This window comes from Zingiber officinale, chromosome 9A (assembly GCF_018446385.1).
Source record: "Zingiber officinale cultivar Zhangliang chromosome 9A, Zo_v1.1, whole genome shotgun sequence".
Taxonomy (NCBI): Eukaryota; Viridiplantae; Streptophyta; class Magnoliopsida; order Zingiberales; family Zingiberaceae; genus Zingiber; species Zingiber officinale.
Genome location: NC_056002.1, coordinates 116,862,871 through 116,888,631, shown reverse-complemented (window position 1 = coordinate 116,888,631; position 25,761 = coordinate 116,862,871). Strand labels below are relative to the sequence as shown.

Here is a 25,761-nt window from a genome sequence, read left to right as displayed (position 1 = left end):
AATCCATTTGTTGAAGACTCTCCCCCTGAGGAGTTGCTCATCGTTGTTCACAACATCACTCGTTGTGATCAACACGATAATGAAGGTCCCACACCCTTCATTTATCCTTAACTTCTCCCTCAATGTAGACAACTACCCAACCTTGAGCATTATCGACCACATGAGTGTCCACTTGAAATAATGAGGATATCCACTCCCCATTTCAAGTTTAAATGCTCAACCTTGAGCAAGTTCACAACAGAAGGTTAACCACCTTCCAAGGTTCATGAAAAATAATTTTCATGTTTTTAAAGAGTCCCTCCCCCTAAAGACATGGTGGTAACTTCTGTCATTGCACCAACAATGACTTGGAATCCCTAAACCTTTAGGAAACCCAAATTTAGAAGTTTTGAGGTTCAAATATTCAAAATTTGAAACAACCTCAACCTAAACTTCTACTTAGTCTTCGTTAACCAATCCATCCTTGTTTTCAACATGAAAACACCCTTTGTATGTATACAAATGTATTTAAGGGGTTTGGAATGGTTACCTAGACTAAAATAGGTTCAAAGATGCTGAAATCAGGCCTTCCCAGCCAAAATCAGCAACTTGGATCGATTGGAGTTGGGTTCCTGAATCGATCCACTGATCGATTCAGACTCCCTGGATCGATCGGCTGATCGATCGGCTGATCGATCCAGCGAGCTTCTGCTCGCGGGAATTGCCGTTTGAATCGATCCATGGATCGATTCATGGAACTCCAATCGATCCATGGATCGATCGGAGCTCTGATAGTTGCTGAAATTCCATTTCAGTCAACTTCAGAAACCCCTAGAAAATTCTACAAAAATCCAAAAATTATGAAATTTCGTGTAGACATTATTTAGGGCATACTTAATCATGGAAAAATAGCTTTCTATGAAAATACATCATATTTTCAAAGATTGACACAAACTTGAAAACTTGCAAAAACTTTAGTGTTTTTCTTCAAGTTTGTGTCTAACTATTCAATGGTGATTACTATCAAAAGATAGCCTTCACCAAGGTTTTCCAAAAATATTTTCAAAACCAATATCCCATCATGTTCCTTGGGCATAATGCACATGACTTGTACATTGACTTTCCCAATGATGGGAAAACACATAACTATGTGTTTTGATGAATTTAAAACTCAAAGGAATGCACTAAATCAACATCTTGAGCTTTGTTCATCATCCTAACATCTCACTTGTATATAATATGCACTAAAACACATACAAGTCACCTTAGAGGTCTTTGTGAGATGTAAAATTTGGTTTTGCCCTATTCTAGGGATCATGCATATCTATCTAGGCATTTTAGAGATATTAGACATCCACCCAGGATGTCACTTGTCAATAAGTGTCGTTAGATGTCATTTGTCCTTAATTACAAGGAATTAAACTTAATGCATGATTATGTTATGGCATACATCAAAAGAAAATAATTTTCAAAAGAAAATATCCTATTGCTACATGATGTATGAATGTCATGACATGATATTTTTTTTTGAATTTTTCATAATAAAACATGAATGTAAAAAACTAGACATGATGTCATGGCATATGATGGGCAAACAATCATGGCAAGATTTAGCATAAATAAAATATACCTAGATTAGCTATCTAAGTATCCTTAAAATCTTAGCTAAACTTACACCTTAAACCTAGATTGCCCTAAAGTGCTTCAAGAAAAATGCCAAAGCCTAAGTTTGCATTTCTTATTCCCTTGATTAATTTATGCCAATTAAAATTAAGCATATTCCTCAAATGTTGGCATATTCCATTTTTCCACAAGAGTAGCACTTTTAAATTTAGGCTCAGTTTGCCTTTAATTTCCTAAGAACATACCAAAATCCCAACTTGGTAGTTCTTGTGTTTTCTCAAATTTGTGCCACTTTAAAATAAAATCAATACTTCTCCAGTTTGGCACATTTACTCTTTCAAGGAGTAATAAAAAGGTCCATTTCATTTTCAAAGGTTAACTAAAACCTTGAAAATACTCCTTGAGTGTCAATTTCCTCAAAGTTGGGTTAACTACCCTTCTAATCGGAGTTGACACTCTCTAACCTATCTATGGGGTAGAGAAGATGCTCCTAGGAACCCAACACCTATTGGTGCTCCTTGGATGCTCTAGGTACTCACTAGGGATAACTTCCCTAGATACCTTCCTAGTGACCTTGTTGGGCTTCTTAGAAGCCTTGGTCACATTTTCTAGGTCAACTCTAGGGATAACCTCCCTTGTGACCTTGTTTGTGACTTTCTTAGACTTCTTAGAAGTCTTAGTCACATTTATTGCAAAAATACTCTTAGGGATGACTTCCCTAGCATTTTTGGCTTGATCACTAGACCTAGGGTTTGTTCCATAACTATATGGAACTCTATGGTAAGAGGGCACATCCTTCTTAGCCTTTGGTTTGTATCCCAAACCTCTATGGCCATTGGATGGCTTTTGTACCCCTAAACCTAGGTTATGCTCATTTTGCCCTAATAGGATATTTTCCATCCTTTTTAGGGTCTTTTCCATTTTATCAAGCCTTGATCTCAAGACTTGATTTTCTATCACTAAGTCCTTAGTTTTTGGTTTTTCATTTGATCCATGAGCATTTTTATTCTTGGGCTTGTATCTATTATCCTTAGTGTTCTTGCCTAGGTTTTTACCCACATTCCTAGCCTTAGGGATAGTAGTTTTGGCATGTAGGGCCACATGCTTTTCCTTAAAGCCCTCATGCTTCCTATTCTTATGGTAAATCGCATTAAAATGATAAAAATTTGACCTAGCATGCTTTTTACCATTTTGCAAGGAAATAGGCTCAATGAAAGTTACCTTCCTTTTTACCTTGGAGGCTCCCCCTTGACTAGTGCCTCTTTGAGCCTTGACCATCTTCTTCCCCTTGGGGCATTGACTTCGGTAATGCCCTTTTAGTTGACACAAGAAGCACACAATGTGCTCCTTGCTCTTCTTTGTCCCGGGGGTGGTCTCCTTGAGCTTCTCCTTGCCCTTTTGTGCCACTTGGCCCTTCTTCTTGGCCAATTTAGGGCATTTGCTCTTGTAGTACCCACTTTCCCTACACTCAAAACATATTATATGATTTTTATTTTTAATTGAAACATTTATACCTTCTTGTATAGGGATGGCACTTGCTCCTCCATTTGATATTTCTTGAATTTCGGAGGTGGCACAATCTTCTTCTTCTTCAATTGACCCGGATGTAGAAGCTTCTCCTTCTTCTTGATCCGGCGTCACCAAGAATTGCTCCCCCTCAATCCTAGAGGTGGAGGCTTCATCATTTTGAATGTGAAACAAGGAGTATGCTCCCTCCTTGTTCCCTTCGGTGCATTCCCTTGAGGATGAAGCTTCTTGGATTTCCTCTTCTTCGGAGGTTGAGCATCTATCAACCTCGGAGTCCTCCTCTTGGTCTTGATCCAATGAGTCGCCCTCTTTGGATTCTTCATGATCTTGTACAGTGGAGGGGATCTCTTCATGAAGCTTGGCCAATTTGCTCCAAAGCTCCTTGGCATCTTCGAATTCTCCAACTCGAGCCAAGATGTGGCTAGGCAATAAGTTGACCAGAAGCTTGGTCACTTTGTCATTTGCCTCGCCCCTTTGAATTTGCTCTGAGCTCCATCTGCTTTTCTTTAGAAGCTTGCCCTTGGAGTTCGTTGGAGCTTTGAAGCCTTCCATTAGAGCAAACCATTGCTCTATCTCCATCATAAGAAAATTTTCGATTCTTGATTTCCAAGAATCGAAGCTTGTAGATGAATATGGTGGAGCCACCCTTGTGTCAAATCCAAGTCCATCTTGGAATTGCATCTTGAAGTTGAGCTTGATAGAATCTTGAACTTGAAGAATTTGCTCCAACTTCTTCACCCTCTAGCTTTTCTTGATATGTTTGCCCCTTCCGGCGGTGATTCCGGTGAAGAGCAACCTTGCTCTGATACCACTTGTTAGGACCAAAAGTAGCTAGAGGGGGGTGAATAGCTCGTCGCGTTCGCTCGGTGCTCGGCGTTGCTTGTTCCTTCAAAGATGTGCAGCGGAAAATACAGAAACAAACACACAACGCTAACACGGTTGGTTTTACTTGGTATCCACCTCACAAGAGGTGACTAATCCAAGGATCCACACCAACACACACACCCTCCACTAAATAAAACTCTCCTTTGTGGTAACTACCAAGGGCGGAGAAGCCCTACAATACTCAATACAAGAAGAGAGGGAAAGGATACAAGAAATACAAGCTTACAAGCTTACAATGAGTACAAAACCCTAACCCTAGCTTCTCTTCTTGGCTTTGATCCGCCTCTTGACTTGGAGAGCTTCCAAGATCCTTCAAGAACTGGCGATCTGAGCTTTGTGAGCGCTGTGGAGGAGTTGGCGAGAGCTCTGGAGTGAATCGGAGAAGTTCTACCGCAGCCATCGAACGCCTGCAGCTATAAACGACGCCAACGGTCGGATCCCGATCGATTCGAATGTTCCCAATCGATCGGGGAGGCTTTGGATCGATCCACGGATCGATCCAGAGCGCCTCTGTGCTCTGGAAACGCGCCTGGATCGATCCACGGATCGATCCAGCGCTTATCGCGCGAAGCAGCCGCGTCCCAATCGATCCACTGATCGATTGGGACCTCTGGATCGATCCACGGATCGATCCAAGCTCTGTTCGCGGGGACTCACCTGGATCGATCCACTGATCGATCCAGCACTTGGTTTTTGTCCAAAACCAAGTCCTAAACCTCCCAAACCAACATCCGGTCAACCTTGACCTGTTGGTATGTCATGCCTAGCATCTAGTCACTCCCTTGACCTGCTAGGACTCCCTTACCAAGTGTCCGGTCAATCCCTTTGACCCACTTGGACTTTTCTCTGTGCCAAGTATCCGGTCAATCCCTTTGACCTACTTGGACTTTTCTTTCATGCCAAGTATCCAGTCAATCCTTTGACCTACTTGGACTTCCCAACACCAGATGTCCGATCATCCTTGATCCATCTGGATTTTCCCTTGCCTGGCTTCACTCACCAGGACTTTCCATCTGCCTAGCTTCACTCACTAGGACTTTCACCTGGCTTCACTCACCAGGATTTCCATCTGCCTAGCTTCACTCACTAGGACTTCCTTCTGCCTGGCTTCACTCACCAGGACTTCCTTCTGCCTGGCTTCACTCACCAGGACTTTCATTTTGCCTAACATCCCAGTTAGGACTTCCCAGTCAAGTATCCAGTCAACCTTGACCTACTTGACTCTTCTTCAATCAATATCTTATTGTAAAACATCTAAACTCAAACCAAGACTCAGCTTGGTTACCCAGGTCAACCTTGACCTGAGGGATATTGCACCAACACTCATTGGTTCAAGAGGAAAAGGACCAATTGGATGTTGACACGTGCTCAACATCCGAGGAGGAGCAGGAATATGAGGAGGTATCATCCACATATTCAAAGGAGAAAGAAGTGAAACCATCCAAATCTTCAAGTGAATAGGAAGAAGAACAATCCAAGGAAGAGGAGATCTTGGAAGCTCAACCCTTCACCTCAACTACCAAGAAGAGCGCAAAAGACCACATCAAGTGCTTTGAGTGCGAGAATATGGGATACTACAAAAGTAGGTGCCCTTCTCTCAAGAAGGTAAAGGAGGTAAGCCCTACACCTGGTAAAGTTTTTTTAAAGACTAACGTGGGTTATAGGGATGGTGCCAAGGAGAAGAGGCACATTCGAGGCTTCACGTGTGGTGAGTATGGTCACTACCACACTAAGTGCCCAAGGAGAGGAGAGCCCAAGAAATTGACGCACTTGAAGAATTAGGAGAAGAAGAGGAGCTCATGCCAAGGGAGAGCTTCAAAGGTAAAAGGGAAGGTAATCCCTAACTTAAAGTTTAATCTAAGCTCTAATTCTTATATGCTTGTTAGAAATAATGCAGATTATTTATCCAAGTATAATCATGGATTTAGGTACAATAATAGGAGTAGGGTTAACATGGTAGACAATCCTAGGAAATTATGTACTAAGATTAGACCTAATAAAACCTAAACCACTTTACCTAAGGGAAGGAAAGTGGGTGAAAACCTAAGCATTAATCCCAAGAAAGGGAGGCATATGCCTAGGAAGGTGGGTAGGTATAGGGATGTCCAAGGTGGACAAGATGACTCTAGGGTGAGAAACCTAGAGTTGGAAAATCAAGCCTTAAATGTAAGTCTTGAAGATATGGAAAAAGTCCTAGATAGATTTATTATTGGACCTAGAGGACTTGACATGTGTTTGGGTGATCAAAGACCCAAAAATGTCAAATTAAGTTTCTCCAAGATCAAAAGGAGATCAAGTGCTAGGATGACATATGACATTAGTAAGGGAGGAGTGACCAAGGGCAAAGGAGTGTCATCCAAAGCCCATGAAAAGAAATATGCTAAGATAGCATATGATTATGACAAGGATGAGGTGTCCAAGGTTAAGGATAAGGAGAAATTAACCAAGGACAAGATGTCTAAGGTTAAGAAAGTCAAGTTTATAGGCCAAGTGTCACCTTAAGTACACCGAAATGACCTAACCATAGTGGTTGAGTCACCTAGAGAGATGACTAAGGTTAAGAGCTTTAGGGGAAGCTCAAAGAGTCTTTGGGACCTATGGTAAATGGATCTCAAGTCGACCATGCTTGGGACTCAAGATGGATCATGGAATGTGCCAAAGGGGTTAGAAAGGGATTTGAGTCTCTAATCTAGTTGGTTGGTACAATTGGATTAAGTTTTATGCATGAAAATATGAATTGAGTTCATATTGCATGAAAATTAGTTTTTGATGCATAGATGTCATATAAACTAATGCTAGGGATACATTATGGTTTGGTATGGACAGATACATCAAGAGGAAGTCAAAACTAGGACTTTAGGTCAAGGTTTAATTGAACCATTTAGTTAGCTTTAGATTTTGTATCAATCTTGGGATATGTGATAAATATATTTTTGTATATATTTCCCAAATATACATTAGTAAAATAGACCTCTCCACAAAATTTAGAAATTTTTGAAGGTCTGTGAAATTTTTGGTGCATTTCTGAAGTTAGGTCAGAAATATTATTTTTGGCTAAAATAGTGTTCCAGTCAACTGATACAATTACCAGTCGACTGGTAATACTGTTTATGAGCACAGAATATCTCTGTAAGCTCATTTTAAAGAGGGCGGTCGATTGAGGTTAATGACAGTCGATTAATACAGTCTGAAAATGTATTTTAGCAATAAGAAATGACTAAAAGGATGGTGAATATGTATGTAATCTTATGGGAGATTAATACATATGTTTATGATCATTAGAGGTTAAAGAGTCTAATAATTGGGATATTGTTGGAGCTCTTTTTGATGTATGGAAAAGGGGGAGAAATGTTGGGTTTAAGTGGGAAACCTATACACCCTTGAAAGAAAACTTAGCTCAAGGGGGAGCTTAGGTGAAGGGGGAGCAATTGCTCATTGTTGGCAAAGGGAGAGAAGTTTAACTTTATGAAAAATCCTAGCTCAAGGGAGAGCTTATGTGAAGGGGGAGCCTAGGGTTAGGTTTGATGACTTATGCATGAGTATATATGCATATTTATTTGCATTGTTATTTCATTTATGTTTCCCTAACTTAAACAACTTACCACACATCAAAAGGGGAGATTATTGGAGTAATCTAGGTGCCCTGTGTTTTGATATTTGGGCAAAGGTTTAAGTTAGATTTATTATTGTATTTGATATGTATTGTGAGTGTGCAGAATACAAGCACAACAAGGAAAGTCCAAGTGTGATCTTGGCGAAGGAGAAAAGTCCAAGAAGAGTCTTGGCGGTATAAGTCCAAGTATGACTTAGCAATGGTTGAAGTTCCGGAGGTAAGGAGCCTCTTGGAAAAGGAAGACCCGACAATAAGGACAAGGCAAAAGGAAGCTCCAGAAGGCAATGCGTGAAGGATGGGAAGACATCCGAGGGATGTGAGGCTAATGGATGAAGCTAGAAGGCTAGGTCTAGGTTGGTCGGGTTGAGAACAAGTGCTGAGTGAATGTATTCAGGGGTCAAATCCTAAAGTTAGGATTTGACCAGTTGACTAAGGCAGGACACAGAATGTTTCTGTGTCCGATGGTTGCAAAAATAGTTATTTGGTATTATAGCAGTCAACCGTCACTATAGCAGTCAACAATTACTGTAGCAGTCGACGGGTACTGTAGCAGTCGACTGGTAAAATGTAGCAGCCGACTGATACATTGTAGCTGTCGACTAATATACTGTAGCAGTCGACTAATATCGAGTCGTTGGCCTATAAACGTCAAATTCCACTTAGGACCAGTCGACTGGCGTCTTTATCAGTCGACTGGTGACGGAAAAATAGCTTGGTGTTTTCCTCCTGAGCTCTATTTAATAAAGTTCGGAGTGCTTGGGCATGGTTGACGAAACTAGTGATGGTTAACCCTAATTAGAATTTATACATGCTCAAGTGATCTAGTGTGGTCTTGTGTGAGTTGTTGTGAGGGTTCTCCACCCACAAGGAACTATGCGAGTTATTCGGAAGTTCTCCAGGAAATCATTCACTGACGTATCGAGATCGTCCACTTTATGGATAGGCATGGAGCAGAAGCTCTATCTCCGAACCACGTTAAATCAACGTGTTAGGTTTGCTTTCTCTTGTTAGTATTTGTTTTTATATTTTGGTGTGCGTACTAACCATTGTAGGAAGTGATGATTGGGTGAGAAGCTATTCCCCCCCCCCCCCCCCCCCCCCTCCTCCTTTAGCGGACATCAAGGTCCCAACATCTTCTTCCTGAAATTGTCTTGAATCCTGAAATTCACCTGAGCGTTATGTTTTTCTTGAAATAATCCCGAATCTCGAATCCACGTGAGCGTTATTTTTTTCCTGAAATAATTCTGAATTCCAAGTTGAGTCTCCAAGCAGGCAAGATGTCAAGGAGACGAGGCGCTAAGGAGATGAGGGCACCTCGAAGTCGAGGCGTTCAGGAGACGAGACGTTAAGAAGTCGAGGATGTTAAGAAGATGGGGTGTCAAGGAGGGCGCTAGATAGATGAGGGTGCCTAAGAGATGAGGGCACCTCAGAGTCGAGGGGACAAGGAGACAAGCACCAAGGAGACGAGGGCACATTGGAGTTGGGTCGCCGTAGAATCGGGGTGCCAAGAAATAAGGTACCAAAGAGACGAGTGTAGGAGATGAGGAGCCAAGGATGCCCCGAGATCGAGATCGATTCAACTTTTTCTCTAGCCACTTTAGTTAGACTACTAATCTCTTTTATCCATATGATACTCTTATATTACTTACCAGATCAATATCAATATCACCTTTCAATTGACATTAGTAAACACAATGTTTCTTTAAATAAAATGAATTTCAAATATTCATGACCTACATAATATTATAGATCTTTGGTTTATTATATAATTCAGTAGGATATTCTATTAAAAATATTTTTGTTATTAATTTAACTCGTATTTTCAAAAAAAAAAAATAGCTCTCTATAAATTAACAATGATAAAAAGTATTTTATTTTTTTTCCAAAAAATAAATACTATATATTCAATTTAACCTACGGTTCCTATTTCAATCTCATAGAAATTTTCTATCTACTACTAAAATAAATTGAAAAGTGCTTACAGTAGGTGGCTCATCAGCCCAATGTTCTTAGATTAATTGTTCATTAAAAAATTTTCTATTAATTCATTGAGACTCGAATTATAAAAAATTGAAAAATGGTACGTCACATCATTATCTGCATATATATATATATATATATATATATATATATATATATATATATATATATAATTTTGATATTTTAGACCTCCTATGTACATTTATTTATTTTTTAAATATATTTACTAGTATAATCCAACTCTTAAATTATAGAGATAAATACTTATTAAAATAATAGAAAGTTAAAATAAATAAATAAATATTATTCAAAATATATATTTTTTTAATTTCTTAAGTCCATTTTTAGTTAATTTTTTTCTAGGGCTTTTGAAATATCTTCCACCGAGGTAAACAGAGTGTTACAAATTTGGACCTCTTGAATTCCTGAGAATTTATGTGATAAAACAAAAAAGAAAGTATTTGGGCGCCACGTTTCTGCCCAATCATATACGGGGTATCGAATTGTGCTAATAGAAAGTCCACTGGTTCTGAACTAATTTTCACTCGCTGAAATTTCGTGGGCATGATGATGAACTCGCTTTAGATACCCACAGGATCACCTCCATCCAGATCTAAATCAAATCCAATAGCTGTTCGGGTAAAAGTGCGAGTTGGTACGCAGAGATAACAGCAAGGAGCCGATCGTTCAACATCTTAATTAATTTAGATCGGGAGGAAGATGACAGATGGGGTAGAATAGGCAGCAGCCGAAGGGAAGAGGGCAAGAGCAAATCGGAGAAAGAGAGCGAGAGAGGCGAGAAAGAGGACGATGAGCGAGGAGGAAGGTAGGAGCAAGGGGCAGTATGGCACCTTCCAGGGCGCCCCCGATTACGCCCAGCCGGCGATCGGCTTCCCCCAGCCTGTGCCACCGCCTGGCCTCACAACTTCCCGCCATGCCCATCCGCCGCCGCCCCAGAATCCTGGGCCTCCTTATTACGTCCAAGTCTATCAAGCCGTCCCGGGTATGGCAACCTCCTCAAATGTTTTTCTAGTCTCGCGTCAGTATTTCTGGATCGTAATTGTTCGATCTCCGCGCTGATCCATCGGGAAATTCTAATTTTTGATTTTGTGAAACAAATTGGTTTTTTGATGGATTATCAATATCTTACGAATGAACCTAATGATGGAAATAGGATAAAAAAAACTGTTTTTCATTTTTCTTTTAACCTGATTGCTGATGGTGACATTGATCCTGGAGAGCATCAGCATGTGTTGAGCGACTTAAACAGTGTTTCTGCTGCATCGAATTCGATTGTGTGGATTTGATGGGGCTTATTGTAATTGTAATGATATCTACGAAAGAAGGGGGAAAAAAAGCTTGACTTTCCTTTCGTCTTTCGTCCTTTTATACCTATTTCTACAAGATGCAGCTACCCTTTTTGGATAATTTTCTTTATGCTGAATGTCCTAATTATTGTGACTTCTCTATTTGTTGGATATTACTGCTGATATTAACTGCGATCTTATTTCTGGAATTAGCTTATCAATATAAACGAACTGTCTAGGATCACTTCCTGCAAGATGCGGTTCCTAACACCAGGGATTTCTGCGCCTCCTTTAGCTTCAAAATCTGCCAATAAAGGCGATACTTCTTACATCTAATGCACTTTGTTGGTTGTGAATTTTTAAACTGTCATGCGATCCATCTCCCTTGCTGGATTAGATGGTGATATTAGTCTGCCTGCATGTAGATTGCCACTGCCACACGACCTTGCATGAAGTTAGGAGATGCATAATTCTTGCATGTTCCAGTATCAATATGTCAAAATTGCGTTTTAACTGGTTGCAATTTTAAAAGATCACTTATAGTAGAAATTGTAAGTTAAACAATACACTAGGTATGAATGAATCATGTAATAATTATCTTTGATCTAGTCATCTATAACCTCCATGAACTATACATATTTCTCTAGGTGTCACTGTAGATATAACACTTATGTGACTGTAGATATAAGTTTAATGCTTAAAATTTATCTTCCTCGTTCTCTTAAAGATCTTGTTTCCCATTCAGTCAATACTAGTTATCTATCTGACCATTACCATTAGAATCAAAAATTGGTACCAGAGTCATCTCATGGCAATCCACTTTAACATCTTGAAGCCCTTATCATAGTTGTCATATACCTGTTGAAGAAACTGAAAACCTTAGTTATCAAACTCAGTTGATTTAGATACAGATTTCTCAAGATGGATCTGGATAGGCAATAATTGATGCTAGCTGATTTCTCTTCTATATGCTTAAGGGTCACTGAAAAGTGGGAATAACATCCTAAAGCACTGAGATATGGCAAAATTCAAGAGGAAGAAAATAAGAATGCTAGTTGCTTCGATTGAGACTCCATTGGCTATCACTATACTTTTTTGGCCTTCAGTGAACTTGAAGAAGCAGTGTACCGCTGTCACTGGAGCGTTTGGCAGATAGACCTCATTTGCTCGTGGTTTGGTATGAGAAGAAGAGATCTGCTTCCGAGCCCTCCATATAGAAGGAGATCATGCTTCACCTCTAGCAGAGGAATAGAAGATTTGCATCGTCTCCAATTCTAGAATGAGCTTATGGTTAACTTTGGTTTAAGAAGGAGGAACTCATCCAAATGAAAGTTGACTTGAGGAGTTCATAATAATCAAACTCAACCTTGGGTAATAATCTAATTTTATTGTCAACTGCCACTAGTTAAGATAACCGCTGATTAAAATTTGTGTATGAGATTAAGGAAAACATTATTAGGTAATGCTATCAATTAAATTATTTACTTAGTTAATGTTGAAAACAGGCCATGTGTGACACTAGCTAACTAAAAACAATCAAATTTTAAATACAAACTATATACTAATTATTTTTAGTTATGCAAACATGATATATAATCTATATAATCTTATGTTAATGTTATTATATTTTATATTCATAACTTTCTGTATTATAGTACATATTTATAACTAATATAAATAAATAAATATTTATATAAACTGGTCATAAATGGGTCAACCTCTATATTTTAGCTCAAAGTCACACCTGCAAAATGGCAGGTCAGGCCGTGTTGTACAAGTTGGCCATGTCATCTTTTACCACATAGTCCATGCTCAATAGATCTCCCATATACCTTAAAATCTGTTGGATGAAGAAGGTGAAAGACACAAGTGGGGTACGATCTAGTGGTGAAGCTCTTCATCAGTCATGGTGGTACAATGAATCCACCATTGCTTGATGCCTTTCTCCTTGACTAATCACCTCTTGAATTGATCCTGTAACTCGATGGTGTTGGCCTTAACAATAGGATGAGTTTTCTACCTTGATTATCAGAACTTGTTGGCAATGAAATCTTATTCTAGATTTGCTGCATCTCGCCTTCAAGATGCAGATCTGAAACAAGAAATAAGAGTAGACTTTAATTGAAAGAGAAGCATAACATCAATCCTCAGTTCCTCATCATCTTACCAAATCAAGCCTCAAATCGAGAAATTTTAAATTATACCTAATTTAATTTCTATATTACAAAAAAGGTATAATGCAATCTGAATGCTTGCAGTAAATTTCATTGCATTGGCAATTTATGTTTATCCTTTTCGTCTATTCTTCAGACAACAATGGCTGATTAAATAGTGCAAGGGTTGAAACTCATGATGATTACATTAAAATGTGAAATAGTTTGTCCTCAATTAAACTGTGCTATGACTTTTGTAGGTACATTGTGTGTTTCAATTTTTTTGAAAATTGCATGTTCTCTGAATTGAACACTTTCACATTGCTAATCTTAACTTTGATATTCTGTACAAAGTTTGCTCTGATTAAGCTTTACCTGCTTCATGCCATTTGATCTTGTTATGAACTTGAGCGAATACTTGTTAACTTACTGATTATCTTCAAGGTTATGCACCTGTTGAAGGAAGACCAGTAAGACTGCCACGTCTCGCCTGCTGCGGTTTAGGCATCGGTTGGCTTCTGTATGTGAATTTTGCTTCGAGTTTGCTTATCAATCTTGCTTTGACTTTGCTTAGATTTGTCCAGCATGTGTCTCACAGTGCATGAATGACAAAAAATGATACTGATGTGCATGTAAACAAGATATCTAAGAACCAGTATAGTTCAAGTGTATATACATGCTATGGATTTATCTTCCTATTTTTTTTCAAGTTATATATTTGTTTAATCTAAACATTCCGGAATTCTAATCAAAACTCATCTTTCTGGAAGGTTTATACTTGGTTTTTTCCTAGCTGCCATCCCGTGGTATGTTGGAGCTTTCATTATGCTGTGTGTCAGAGTAGACTATAGAGAGAAACCAGGCTTGGTTGCTTGCACGATTGCAGTAAGTCAAATATGCTAAAATGATCTTTTGAATGCTGTTTTTCCATTTTTTTTTTTTTGCATTTACTATATATATATATATATATATATATATATATATGTATGTATTTGTCATTTTATTATGCCAATAATTTTCCCTTTGTGCTTGGCAACTATAATCACAACTATATTAATGTAATCATTACTCCCAAAAAAATTTATCAGTATTTCTTTGGTGAATTTGAAAATAATTTTTTTTATATGAAGATTTAAAGATTCTAGTAGATGGGTTATTTGTTTCCCAGTCAATCCAAGATCATGTAATCTTGATCGATATCAACAAACATGAAATTAGAGGAAAGCTCAGACATGGGTTCATCTTTGAACCACAATGTGTCAAGGGAATGCCAATGGATTAGGCAGTGATGGTTTTAAGTTCACTATTAGTTTTAATCATGTTCAATTTGCACGCCAAGTGATCCGACTGTAGATAGATCACACCTAGTTACCGTTCTATATGTTGGACGACCACTTGAACTTTCAGGAGTAAATTGCTCTCTTCATTTTGCGGCTTCCATAGATATTTTCACTTGTGAACTCACCTTTTATATGGCAGGCTGTTCTCGCTGCAATTGCTGTTATTATTGGCGCAACAAAGGGAGCTGATGTTTGGTGATCACTAAATAGTGTGGTGTGCGTGTGCATCAATATTCCAGATCATATATATGTATAAACTGTCCAAAATATGACTTGTGTGCCTTGAAACACCCCAAAAGTGCTATTTATCATGCTTCCAGAATGATTCTTGACATTGCCTCTTGTACTGAGTTCTTATTAGTATGATACTACTTGTGTGAACCCTCTCGGCATTCTCCCACAAGGTCTATAAGCTATTATTGATGTCGTGTTGTTGGATGCATCGAAACTATGTGCATAATAGTTGTCAGATGTGCATCATATGTTCGTCTTAGAGTCGAAGAAGTGGAGTCCATGAATTTGTTGCTTTGAGATGTAGTCTTGTGCTAATACAGAGACACCTCTTCATGTTATGCATAAAAGGAGGCTGTATTAGTTCAAGTGTATTAACTCAAGTGAATTCCATCAGACTTCAAACTACTTCAGTTGCATTGCATCCAATTTGAGCAAACTCAATCACACCTCAATTTTGATTGAACTCAACTTGTCTTAGTCTGGTCAGATTCCCAAGCTCCCCTATCTCCAAAAGGGCATCCGTTAAGAAGCAGTAGAACGAAAATGCATTTAACTACCAGAGTTGCAATTGAAATGTAAACAATCGTACCAGTAAACCTGAGCATTTAACTACCAACAAGCCTACCTTAGAAGAAAAATCACCAGAGTCCTTCAGGAAAACATTGTCACAAGATACTTTTCCTACCTTTTGCCAAACTCACACTCATTCACCTAAACCCACTGAGAATTGCTTCACTACTTTTCCTCATTTCTTCCCCAAGTTTCTCTCTGGCACTAACTCTGCTGAGTGGCAGAACCTTGATGGGCATGCAATCATGGTGATGTTTGTATCATAATTAGCCCAGGCAAAAAAAGGAGGGGAAGCCTTAAGCTACACCTCCCTTACTCCTCACTTAACCAACCAACAAACCCTCCCCACTGAGCCTCCTGGGCAGCAGCTGATGATCCTCAGTGGCACTCTTGCACTCAAAGCAAGGCAAAGCAAAAGAAAAGAAAAAGATGCGAGATATGGTGCAGCAGGCCATCATTATCTTGCCTTTCAAAGTTCAAATGGACGGACCGGTCCCTTCAAAATTAATCTGCTTAAATTAAATATCTGATACCAACTAAAAATTTATCCACGACCACCGGCGGCTTACATCCCCCGTTCAAAATTCAAACACAATCCCCACCAACCTCTCTCTCTCTCTCTCATTTTCACTGGTGATTAAGCCCTGCGACATGCGTATAAATATGTAGTTTCAGCAGCATTACAACTCGGAGGCAGTGGAGCAAACGATAGCCACGATGAGCGCCGCGAGGTTCATCAAGTGTGTGACCGTCGGCGACGGAGCCGTGGGGAAGACGTGCATGCTCATCTCCTACACCAGCAATACTTTTCCGACGGTAACGCCCACGCCTCTTTGTTCTGAAACTTTTTTCCGGCTGATCAAGCGACTGCTGAACAGGATTACGTGCCGACGGTGTTCGACAATTTCAGCGCCAATGTGATCGTAGACGGGAGCACGGTCAACCTCGGGCTTTGGGACACAGCAGGTGAGAGCTATATATCATGCAAAACAATCTCTCGAATGAAAGAAGCAACATGATTCATCGACTCCGTGCCTACTTTCAGGGCAAGAGGACTACAACAGGCTCAGACCCCTGAGTTACAGAGGAGCCGATGTGTTTCTGCTGGCATTTTCTCTCATCAGTAAAGCAAGCTACGAGAACATTTACAAGAAGGTTAAACTCCTTTTATTTTATTTTATTTTATTTTGGATTAGTTGTTTCTGATGATGGTGTTTTCCTTGTTGATGATTGCCAGTGGGTTCCAGAGCTGAGGCACTATGCTCCGACTGTGCCAATTGTTCTTGTGGGAACAAAACTCGGTAAGGTAGATTGAGAAATAAGAAAAGATCTACCAGCTCATGGATCCTCTCGTTACCTGCATAATCAAATTTGGTGCAGATTTACGCGAAGACAAGCAATATTTCCTTGATCATCCTGGAGCAACTCCGATAACTACTGCACAGGGAGAAGAGTTGAAGAAGATGATCGGTGCAGCCGTCTACATCGAGTGCAGTTCTAAAACTCAGCAGGTTCAGCAGCATCAGAAACCATGAATTTCTAAATGCTTGCGACATTATTCATATATTTTTCTCTTTTCCACTTCTTCTCCTTCTTAGAATGTGAAGGCCGTCTTCGATGCTGCGATAAAAGTAGTTCTTTGCCCGCCTAAGCTGAAGAAGAAGAGCCGAAAGCAGAGAAAATGCTTGATCTTGTGAACTCATTGAATAGCGAAATGTATGTGTGTATCACTGATATTTGTGAATTTCTTTCTCAAGATATGAAGTCTTGGCTATATTCACAGTTCTGTCAAATTGAATAGAGTTCATCAGCAAATCTTGCAGGAATGTATTAGGCATACATGATCCAAACATAGAATCTAGAATTTATTAAGGTTAATGCTTTTTGTTACATTTTAGCAGCAGAAATGGATATCAGAGGAAGAAGCATATATCCACAAAGATGCCCTTGTGCAGTTTCTTTTTCCCTAATTTGTTAAACAAACGAAACGAAAAAGGGAAAGAAAAAAAAAAGCCGAGGATCACAAGTAGATTTCATTTACTATCATTGGCTCTTGCCTCCTGAAATAAGAGCTCCTGGCACACTACCTGCTTAAACATTACTTCCATATTCAATGGGATCTTTCAAGTAACAGTGAGATGATTTGCTGCCATTCTTTCTGATTTTGGGCATGTTTTTTGCATTAACTTCCTGCAACATCTTCACAACCTTTCTCATGGACGGACGGTTAATCGGGAGTGAACTAGTACAAAGAAGGCCAATGCTGAGGACCTTGCTGATCCCCTCCCTGTGACATGAATCAAGATTGGGATCGATAACATACTCGATCCCCTTCTGGCTGACAGTGCTGGATACCCACTTCACCAAGTCCTTTTCTCCAAACTCAGGATCAATAGGGGGTTTGCCGGTCACTAGTTCAAGAATAACCACGCCGAAACTATATATGTCACTCGTCTCGTTAACCCGAAGAGTGTAAGCATACTCTGCAAGACAATTGAAACATTGGAAGAAAAGTCAATTGTGACACCAAACAAGTATGCAAGTTTTCACAAACCAAGTCAATGAATCATGAGATGTCAAACTATGCAGTAAAATTTGATGAGAAACCCTAAGATTGAAAAACAAAAATGACTCGGACATGATTTCTGAAGAGGAAAATGTCAAAATTTTCAGGAATAACAATTTGACAAAACATCATCTTGTTGCCAATAAATTTCTTATGACTAACTATAATGCCAGCATATTTAGTAAGAAAACCATCTAAGAAGCTTTTCAGTGGGGGAAAAAAATAGTCATGGAACACATGATTCAACAATCAAACTGTTAAGTCAACTTCAGATATGGAAAAGTATCAAGATTATGTATATAAAGAGAATCCCATCTAATTAAAGAATATCAAACCTGGTGCAATGTATCCACATGAACCAGCAACTCTAGACATGGATTTTGGTTCCTTCTCCATCATCTCCATGACTTTGGCAACCCCAAAATCTGCAACTTTTGCACCATATTCTCCATCCAAAAGGATGTTGTTAGATTTCACATCTCTATGCACAATTGGGGGCATGCAGTCATGGTGGAGATAAGCAAGCCCTTCTGCCGCATCAAGCACAATCTTATACCGCATCGGCCAGTCCAGCATTCCTCCTTTGCTGCTATGCAACAAGTCTCCTAAGCTCCCATTAGGCATGTACTCATAAACCAGAAGCTTGCAGTCCCTGTGGCTGCAACAACACCACAGTTTCACAATGTTCTTATGCCTAATCTTCCCCAACGTGGCAACCTCAGCTTCAAAACCATCATCAATCGGTTGGTTTACATTCTCAAGATCCTTCTTTGAAGAGCCCCACAGCTTCTTCACAGCAGCAATCTCTCCGTTACTGAGAATAACCTTGTAAACCTTCCCTGAACCACCACTGCCAATCACATTATCTTCATCAAGGCAATTCAAGATCTCATACTCACTGAATCCCAATTTGTGGAATGAAGTCAGCGACCACTTGGACTTGTCAAATGCCAGATTCTCCTTCGTGTATTTATGATATCGCCATGAGAACCAAGCAATTCCGATGACAAATATCAATGAAGCAGATATAAAGATGCAGCGGAGCAACCATATGAAACTATGGCTATACGTTCTTCCATATGAAACAGGGCATAGCCCAGAGGAGGCCTTGCAGAGTCCTGGGTTACCGAGGAAGCTGTTCCTGTCTGCTTCCAGGGCAAAAAGAGGTGGGAGAGGACCAGAGAGGTGATTGTTCGAAAAGTTGAACTCGTTGAGCTTCAAGTTCTGCAATTGGATTGGAATCTCTCCGGTGAGGAGATTTCCGGAGAGGTCAAGGTAGTTGAGCACTGCGAGCTCACCGAATTCTGGCGGTATGCCACCAGTGAAAGCATTGTCAGCGAGGTTCAACTCGCTGAGTTTACTCCACTGGATCCCTCGAGGCAGCTCTCCGGAAATGAGGTTGTGGTGGAGGTCGAGCTTACCCAGCTCGCGCAGGTCAGCAAGAGACGCCGGCAGCGACCCGGATAGCATGTTGTTGGCGGCAGAGAATTCGTACAGCTTCGAAAGAGATCCCATTTCTGACGGGATGCTGCCGGCGAACTGGTTATCATCGATGAGGATGTTGGAGAGGTTCGCGCCTTGGGCGATGAGGGGAGATATCAGACCGGAGAAGGAATTACCTCTGAGTTCTAGTAGCCAAAGATGCGGCAAGCCCCAAAATCCGGCGGGAAGCTCACCAGAGAGTCGATTGTTCCTAAGACGGACTCGGGTGAGAGTCCGGCACCGGCTGAGGCCGTCCGGAAGGCTACCGGAGAACATGTTGTCCATCAAGAGCAGCTGCTCTAGCACACCTCGGTGGCAGATGCTGGCGGGGATCTCGCCGGAGAGCGAGTTATCGGAGAGATCGAGAAGCATCAGGGGCGACCTCTCTCCCAAGTCGGGAGGAAGCGAACCGTTGAGCCGGTTATCGAAGAGCCGGGCCTCGACCAGGCTCGTGGACCGGGCGATGCCCGAGGGGATTCGGCCGGTGAGCCGGTTGGAGTAGACGTGGGCGCTCTCGAGGCGCGGGCCATCGAAGATGTCGTCCGGAAGTGGCCCGTCGAGCCGGTTCATCGACGCATCGAACCGAACCAGAGATCGGAGATTGCCAAACCCTAGGGGAATGGGGCCGGAGAGCGAGTTGTGGTAGAGCTCGATCTGGACGACGCTGGAGAGGTTGGCGAAAGTCGCGGGGATACCGCCGGAGAGCGCGTTGCTGGAGAGGTCGAGGTCGGTGAGGTTGGAGAGCCGGCCGAGGGAGGGAGGGATTTCGCCGGCGAGGCCGCACCCGGCGAGCCAGAGCACCTCCAGCGACGCGAGATCGCCGAGGGCGGGCGGGATGCGGCCGGCCGAGAAGGGGTTATACGAGAGGTTAAGCTGCCGGAGGGTGGTCAGGTTGCCGAGGAAGGCGGGGATGCCCCCAGTAAGCAGGTTGGCGACGAGAGACAACGCTCGGATTCGCGGGAACAGCCCGAAAGACAGCGGAATCTCGCCGGAGAAATTGTTGCCGGAGAGGTCGAGGTAGGCGAGCGAAGGAAGCGCCGCGAGGGCGTCGGGGAGGCGGCCGACGAGGAGGTTCTGCGAGAGGTCGAGATGGGCGAGGGCGGCGCACGGGGCGAGGGCGGAATCGGAGAGGGAGGAGTTGATGTAGTTGTAGGAGAGGGAGAGGAACGCGAGGTTAGGGAGGCGGCAGAGGGCGGCAGGAAAGGGCCCGACGAGCCCGAGGTTGGCGAGGTCCACGGCGGTGACGGTGTCGCCGGAGCAAGCGACGCCGGTCCAGTGGCAGGGCGTGGCGTCGCCGGCGTCCCAGTTGGACAGCTCATTGGAGGGGTCTTCCAGCCCTGTTTTGGCGTCCAAAAGCAATCCGCCTTCGTGGTTCAAGCTCGAGCAGAAACAGAAGAACTGCAGCCAAACAACAACAACACAAGCAGTGGCACCTCCAAGAACTGCCATGGCCACGAATCAAACCCGGTCAGAAGAAGAAGAAGAAGAGGAGGAGGAGTATATGCTTCATTTGAGGGTTAATCAGTCACTGGAGGACGAGGGTGGGGAAGCAAAGTACGAACGAAGAATGCATTGCATGAGGAGGGGCAAGGCATCATGCACGAGCAGTTCATCCTTTGACAAGTGCTTTTAAGGCCATCTCTGGTGAAGCGGACAGTGCTGCGGCTGTGTTAATTCTAGTTTGTTAGGGAAACCATCAATAAATTTGATTTGGTTAATTTAGAAATTTATATATATTTTGAATATAGGCTCTAACAATTTATTCAGTTTTTATAGAAAAATTTAATTGGTTCGGTTAGTTAAAAAAATAATTTATTCAATTTTAATTTAATTGGGTGAGTTGTTAACCGATTATTTATCGCTTATCTAAACCATCATGCATCGGGTCAATACGAGTGTCCCGCCCCAGGCATGATCCATGGACACCCTTACCAACCCGGTCATCAATCCGTCCAAATCTAGCTGGCGTTCTCCGAATCTTTCTCGTGGTCTTTTGAGTTAGTAGTTTGATTCCTCCGTCTCAGAAGCTGCATGGACAGTCTACCACGCCCAAATGATTGAGCTGCAGATCTGATTAGATGGGACCAAGAGGAAGATTTTCTTTAACAAATCTTACCAAAACTTGGATCATGTGGGGCACATGGATCTGGGTTAGTATGAATTAGGTATCACCAAATGTGTCAGGGCCATAATTTTATTTGTCTGTAAGCTCATTACTGCAATTCTCAGTAGTCACAAGATTAGCATGCACTGCACTGTACACACCCCCACACCTGCACAATCTCAGAAATATTTTGAATCTTTACACTTTGTTTTTTTTTTCCTTCTTCACAATGCGTCTTCAAAGAGGTCAAAATTATTAAGATAAGGCTTGAGAAATAGGGTTGTTTGGAGTATAACTTGTGATGCGGAGACCATTATTAAGAAAGAATTTGAATGCCATCACCTGAAGCGTGAAAAATGAATTGTGATTACATGGCCCTCAGGGCACATTTAAGTTGATTATAATTTATAAAATTAAGTAATTATTGAATGATAATAAAGATTGAAGAGTTATTATGACGTGATGGCTAGTTTAGATTTTTTTTAATTTATTCCCTTTTTAAAGGTGTGGGATAACATGGGGTTGTCGGATGATGGATTTCACCTTTTATAAAAATGAATTATGATTACATGGGTGATTATTACAACAAGTCGTAGAATCAATTTTTAGTAGATGTAAAATATCTCATTTGATGTCTGATCTCTCCATGCAAAGGGTCGCTATACTAAGACAAAATGTCTTGGTGATTTATCTGCCTATATCTAGTCGAGCGGTTGGTGATACTGGGCTGTCTGGGGTAAGCGTTATCACCTTTTACTCAAATAAATTGTGACCCCTGGACTATGGTGCAATGGTAAAAGATGGGGCCGACTCCCTAGACAACAAAAGTTCAAATCTCTTTCATGGCATATTATACCCATGGAGTTTAGAAAAGTTGTGATATTGGGCCACCTATTAAGACTCATCTATGCTTCCCGATTTACTTGGATGATCGATAGAAAACTTCCATGGGGTCGGATAAGTCACTTTAGAATTAGTCGAATCGTAATAGCTGGATACCTGCATTACCAAAAAAAATGAAACATGAATTGCCCCTTCAGGCATGGTGCAACAGAAAGATAGTTGGTGGATTTACAGAGTACCACGGTTCAATATTTAACTGAAATATGCAATAAGACTATTAATTTACGGAGCGACTGTGCAATAGTGTTTTCCAAAACCAATTGACAAGCCAAATCAACGGATGACTGTGCAAGGCGGCACATAGTATCTTGTAAAACCAGTTAACTAGCCTATACGGCTCAACAATGGGTAAGGCTATAAATGAGTAAAGTCGCTCGCTAGCTATTCAAGTCTCAGTTCAAACAAAAATATAGTTCAAATTCGTACAATTAAATTAACAAGTTGAGATCGAGCCTGATTTCAAGCTCGAAAACATTATCGAGTTGAACTTAAGCTTAACCGTATTTGGTTCATAAGCTTGTGAAGATATTCGTTTAAAGGCTTGTGAACATGTTCATTAAGAGGTTCACCAACATTTTCGTCTAGAAACTCATTTGCGAACTATTTAAATTTATTACGAACCGAGCTTAAGCTTAAAAATTAAAACTCGAATCGAACTCGACCGAACTTGAACTTAAGGGAAAATCAACTTAGCTGAACTTGAACCCCTTATTATTCAACTTAGTTTAGTTCAATTACACTCCTAACAACGGGGAAAAAAATCCTCTGGTCCATTTTTTATGGATCAGGGGATGGTCCATAACCCAATTATGATGGGGTCGTAGTCGCAATCCGATCCAACCGCAAGTGATTATGATCCCCTGGGTTCATCTTCCCACCATGTTGTAGTTTGGATCGGGATAAGTGGCGGAGGCCATCATGGTGGGCGGGTGGCCGGGCTGCCAGGTGCCGAGCGGGGGGCCTCCGGGCGACTTCTGACCGCCTATTTTGACCCAAACTATAATCTAAATGGAAAGGTGAATTCAGGAAGGATCATAACTGATTGTGGCCGAATTATGATCATGATCCGACCGTAATTAGATTGGGTCATCCCTGGTCCATAAAAAATATAGATAAGAGAATTCTATCGGCTAACAATGGGAGATGAGTTGTGGAGATCGGCTACTAAGCGCGGTACCTTGAGCACTTTCATATTTACCGATAGGGCGAATCCGGGGAAGATCTTGTTATCTCCGGAAATAATTGGATCCGTATATCTAGAGGCTTAGCAACTGGGGTCCTTTCAGTCGGCCTCTGCAAAGGGCAACTTGGTTTTCTGCATTAAACGCTTGCGGTACTGAAGCAATGGCATGCATCGATGGAGGTAAATGCAGAATTCATGGCACATCAATTCTGTCAGCAAAATCAATTGCTTTATCATTCTTTGTTCATAAGAACTCTAGCATTTCTCAGAAAACAAGCTGTGAGGTTTTAATGATTCCTTCATTTATTTGCCATAAACATCAAAGAGAAACGAGAGCACTTGGAAGAATCAGGACACGAGATCAAATTGGTCAAATGCCAGCCTAATTAAATTGTGCTTTAAAGATTTCAGAGTCACATTTTTTTTAATAAAGTTCTGATTTACATGTCTCAGTTTTATAATAAGTCTTGAGGTAAAAGTGAAATTCATCCGTCTTTAAAGTCCCTGACAAAGATGTCTTTACTAACTCCCTCCCTCAGTTGGAATCTTGAATTCATCAATGTTTATTGATGCAAGTTTCATGGTTTTGGTGGCTATAGCACCTTGTTTTTTTTTTCACTATTGAAATCATGGTGCTTTTTCTTGTTTGTTTGTTTGTTTGATGTGTGTAGTTTAACCATTGTTAATAGTGGCATATAATATTTACTCATCCTGACACATTTGGATGTAGTTTTGAGTTCATGTGTGACCATGAACTATTGACCCCTCCGTATGTTATGAAATCGATAGTGAAGGGGTATCACGGATGAGTGTAATCAAAAGGGGTTAGTTGTGTGTTGATTAAACAAAAAAATGGATTAACAAACCGATTTAAAAAAATCATTTATAGATTCTTTTTTAGATTTTTTATTGTCCATTCAAAATTAGACGGAGTGAGTTTTTTCCTCTCATAGTTATCAATCTACCTTGTGAATCTCTCCCACGGCATTGTGAGGCTGCTCATGAGTCATGACCATGGGAAGTCTTGTTTGCAGTTGCCGGTGAACTCACAAGGGCTAGCCGGCTCGCTAGTAGCCTCATGGTTGCAGTCTTGCAGATGACTTTATTTGTTGTTAAGGATAGAGTCAAGAATTTCATATTGGGTATTAAAGTAATATGTTTATATTAAAGGGGTGACCGTGCCATTGCCTCACATTCACCTCACCCTCTTACTCTGTCCCTGTTTGCAGTCTAATCCTAACTCTTTCACCCTGGATTCATTTTCCTTCTTCAATTCATGGTTGGAGTAAACAAATCATTATCTATTCAATACATGGTCATCGTGATTAACTTTGAGGTGCAGACGAAAAAACAAAATGGATTATGATGCGGTGATAAGGAGGAGTCTATCTGGTACGATTCAATTGTCACAGTATAGGTCAAAGTCAAAACGATCAACATCAGGGAAGCAAATCATTGGCCGATCAAAGAGGCCCTTGTTCGATCGGCCATCCGAGTAAACAATTATAGTTAGTCCGGTCAGCAGGAGAACAAGCTACGTGCGCCGAGAGTCCGAGCCGAGCAGGCCATCCGTATAGCTCGAAGAATGATGTTGGCATTATACACTTAATGAAGTAATAAAATAATAAAGGAGGAAAAAACAAATAATTAATAAAGGGAAAACTAAATAGAACACTCCATCTATCATTAAATGAGAAGAAGTCAAGATAAAGACATCCTTATCGATAATCAATATCATTAAATGGGAGAAGATGAAGGGTCACCAGAAAAAATATAAAATGGGCACGCTATGTATGGAGATAAGGAGAAAAAAATCTTTATCATTAATACTCATTTTTTTTCCTCTCCTGCCGGTGGGTCAACGCTAGAGATCTCCTCCCTGATTTTGATTTTGTTTTGTAGAGAACGAGGTCTTTATCCAGTCAGTGAAACTACCACCTCTCCTACTTTCCAGCTTCACGTCTTCGAATAGGATCAAATTATATAGAAAATAAAATCTTTTTTACCTTTTCACTAGAGGGAAGATTAAAAAAAATTGTTCATGGATCATTTTTTTTAAAAAATATATATTTTTTTAATCTATTCAAAACCAAGTGAAATAAACTTCCTTTTTTCTGCCTCATGTCAACCTTGTGGCCTCACTAGAATCGCTTTCACAGCAGCACTCAAGGTTGATCGTAGCGACCACACACTTATCACCCAGCAATCACGAGTTTGATCGCGGCGAGCAATCGCACGAAGGCCATCAGCGACCTCTCTGGCCACTAGGTAGGGGTGTCAAAAATGAATCCACCGGATGATCCGACTTAAGT

The 25,761-nt window shown here is 40.9% G+C and overlaps 3 protein-coding genes across 4 annotated transcripts; 2 read left to right on the top strand and 1 right to left on the bottom strand.

The window, feature by feature from the left end:
* Positions 1-10,316: 10,316 nt before the first annotated feature.
* LOC122020122 (60S ribosomal protein L18a-like protein) lies at positions 10,317-14,788 on the top strand. Its single transcript, XM_042577885.1, has 4 exons — positions 10,317-10,610; positions 13,512-13,587; positions 13,838-13,952; positions 14,547-14,788. The coding sequence occupies exons 1-4, from the start codon at positions 10,418-10,420 to the stop codon at positions 14,604-14,606; spliced, it is 444 nt and encodes a 147-aa protein (XP_042433819.1). The 5' UTR covers positions 10,317-10,417; the 3' UTR covers positions 14,607-14,788.
* A 984-nt stretch (positions 14,789-15,772) lies between these two features.
* Positions 15,773-16,985, top strand: LOC122019658 (rac-like GTP-binding protein 7). Of its 2 annotated transcripts, none has more exons than XM_042577114.1 (6): positions 15,773-16,027; positions 16,090-16,177; positions 16,257-16,366; positions 16,449-16,512; positions 16,592-16,722; positions 16,810-16,985. In XM_042577114.1, exons 1-6 carry the CDS (start codon positions 15,929-15,931, stop codon positions 16,906-16,908), a joined length of 591 nt encoding a protein of 196 aa, XP_042433048.1. In that variant the 5' UTR covers positions 15,773-15,928; the 3' UTR covers positions 16,909-16,985. The 2 variants fall into 2 exon arrangements, 1 of the variants encoding a protein (XP_042433048.1); XR_006121987.1 differs by having other exon boundaries at positions 15,774-16,027; positions 16,449-16,517.
* Positions 16,986-17,052: 67 nt separating this feature from the next.
* LOC122019657 (receptor-like protein kinase HSL1) lies at positions 17,053-20,936 on the bottom strand. The gene is made up of 2 exons (XM_042577113.1): positions 18,113-20,936; positions 17,053-17,694 (listed from the first exon to the last, which is right to left on the bottom strand). The coding sequence occupies exons 1-2, from the start codon at positions 20,706-20,708 to the stop codon at positions 17,303-17,305; spliced, it is 2,988 nt and encodes a 995-aa protein (XP_042433047.1). The 5' UTR covers positions 20,709-20,936; the 3' UTR covers positions 17,053-17,302.
* Between the last annotated feature and the right edge of the window lie 4,825 nt (positions 20,937-25,761).

Excerpts from the sequence above, each read along its gene's own strand:
- LOC122020122 (XM_042577885.1), top strand. The coding sequence starts at position 10,418 with ATGAGCGAGGAGGAAGGTAGGAGCAAGGGGCAGTATGGCACCTTCCAG. Across the intron at positions 10,611-13,511 it reads AGTCTATCAAGCCGTCCCGG|GTTATGCACCTGTTGAAGGA; the intron begins GTATGGCAACCT and ends ATTATCTTCAAG. Across the intron at positions 13,588-13,837 it reads TTAGGCATCGGTTGGCTTCT|GTTTATACTTGGTTTTTTCC; the intron begins GTATGTGAATTT and ends TCTTTCTGGAAG.
- LOC122019658 (XM_042577114.1), top strand. The coding sequence starts at position 15,929 with ATGAGCGCCGCGAGGTTCATCAAGTGTGTGACCGTCGGCGACGGAGCC. Across the intron at positions 16,028-16,089 it reads CCAGCAATACTTTTCCGACG|GATTACGTGCCGACGGTGTT; the intron begins GTAACGCCCACG and ends ACTGCTGAACAG. Across the intron at positions 16,513-16,591 it reads TCTTGTGGGAACAAAACTCG|ATTTACGCGAAGACAAGCAA; the intron begins GTAAGGTAGATT and ends AATTTGGTGCAG.
- LOC122019657 (XM_042577113.1), bottom strand. The coding sequence starts at position 20,708 with ATGGCAGTTCTTGGAGGTGCCACTGCTTGTGTTGTTGTTGTTTGGCTG. Across the intron at positions 17,695-18,112 it reads ATGTGGATACATTGCACCAG|AGTATGCTTACACTCTTCGG; the intron begins GTTTGATATTCT and ends ATTGTCTTGCAG.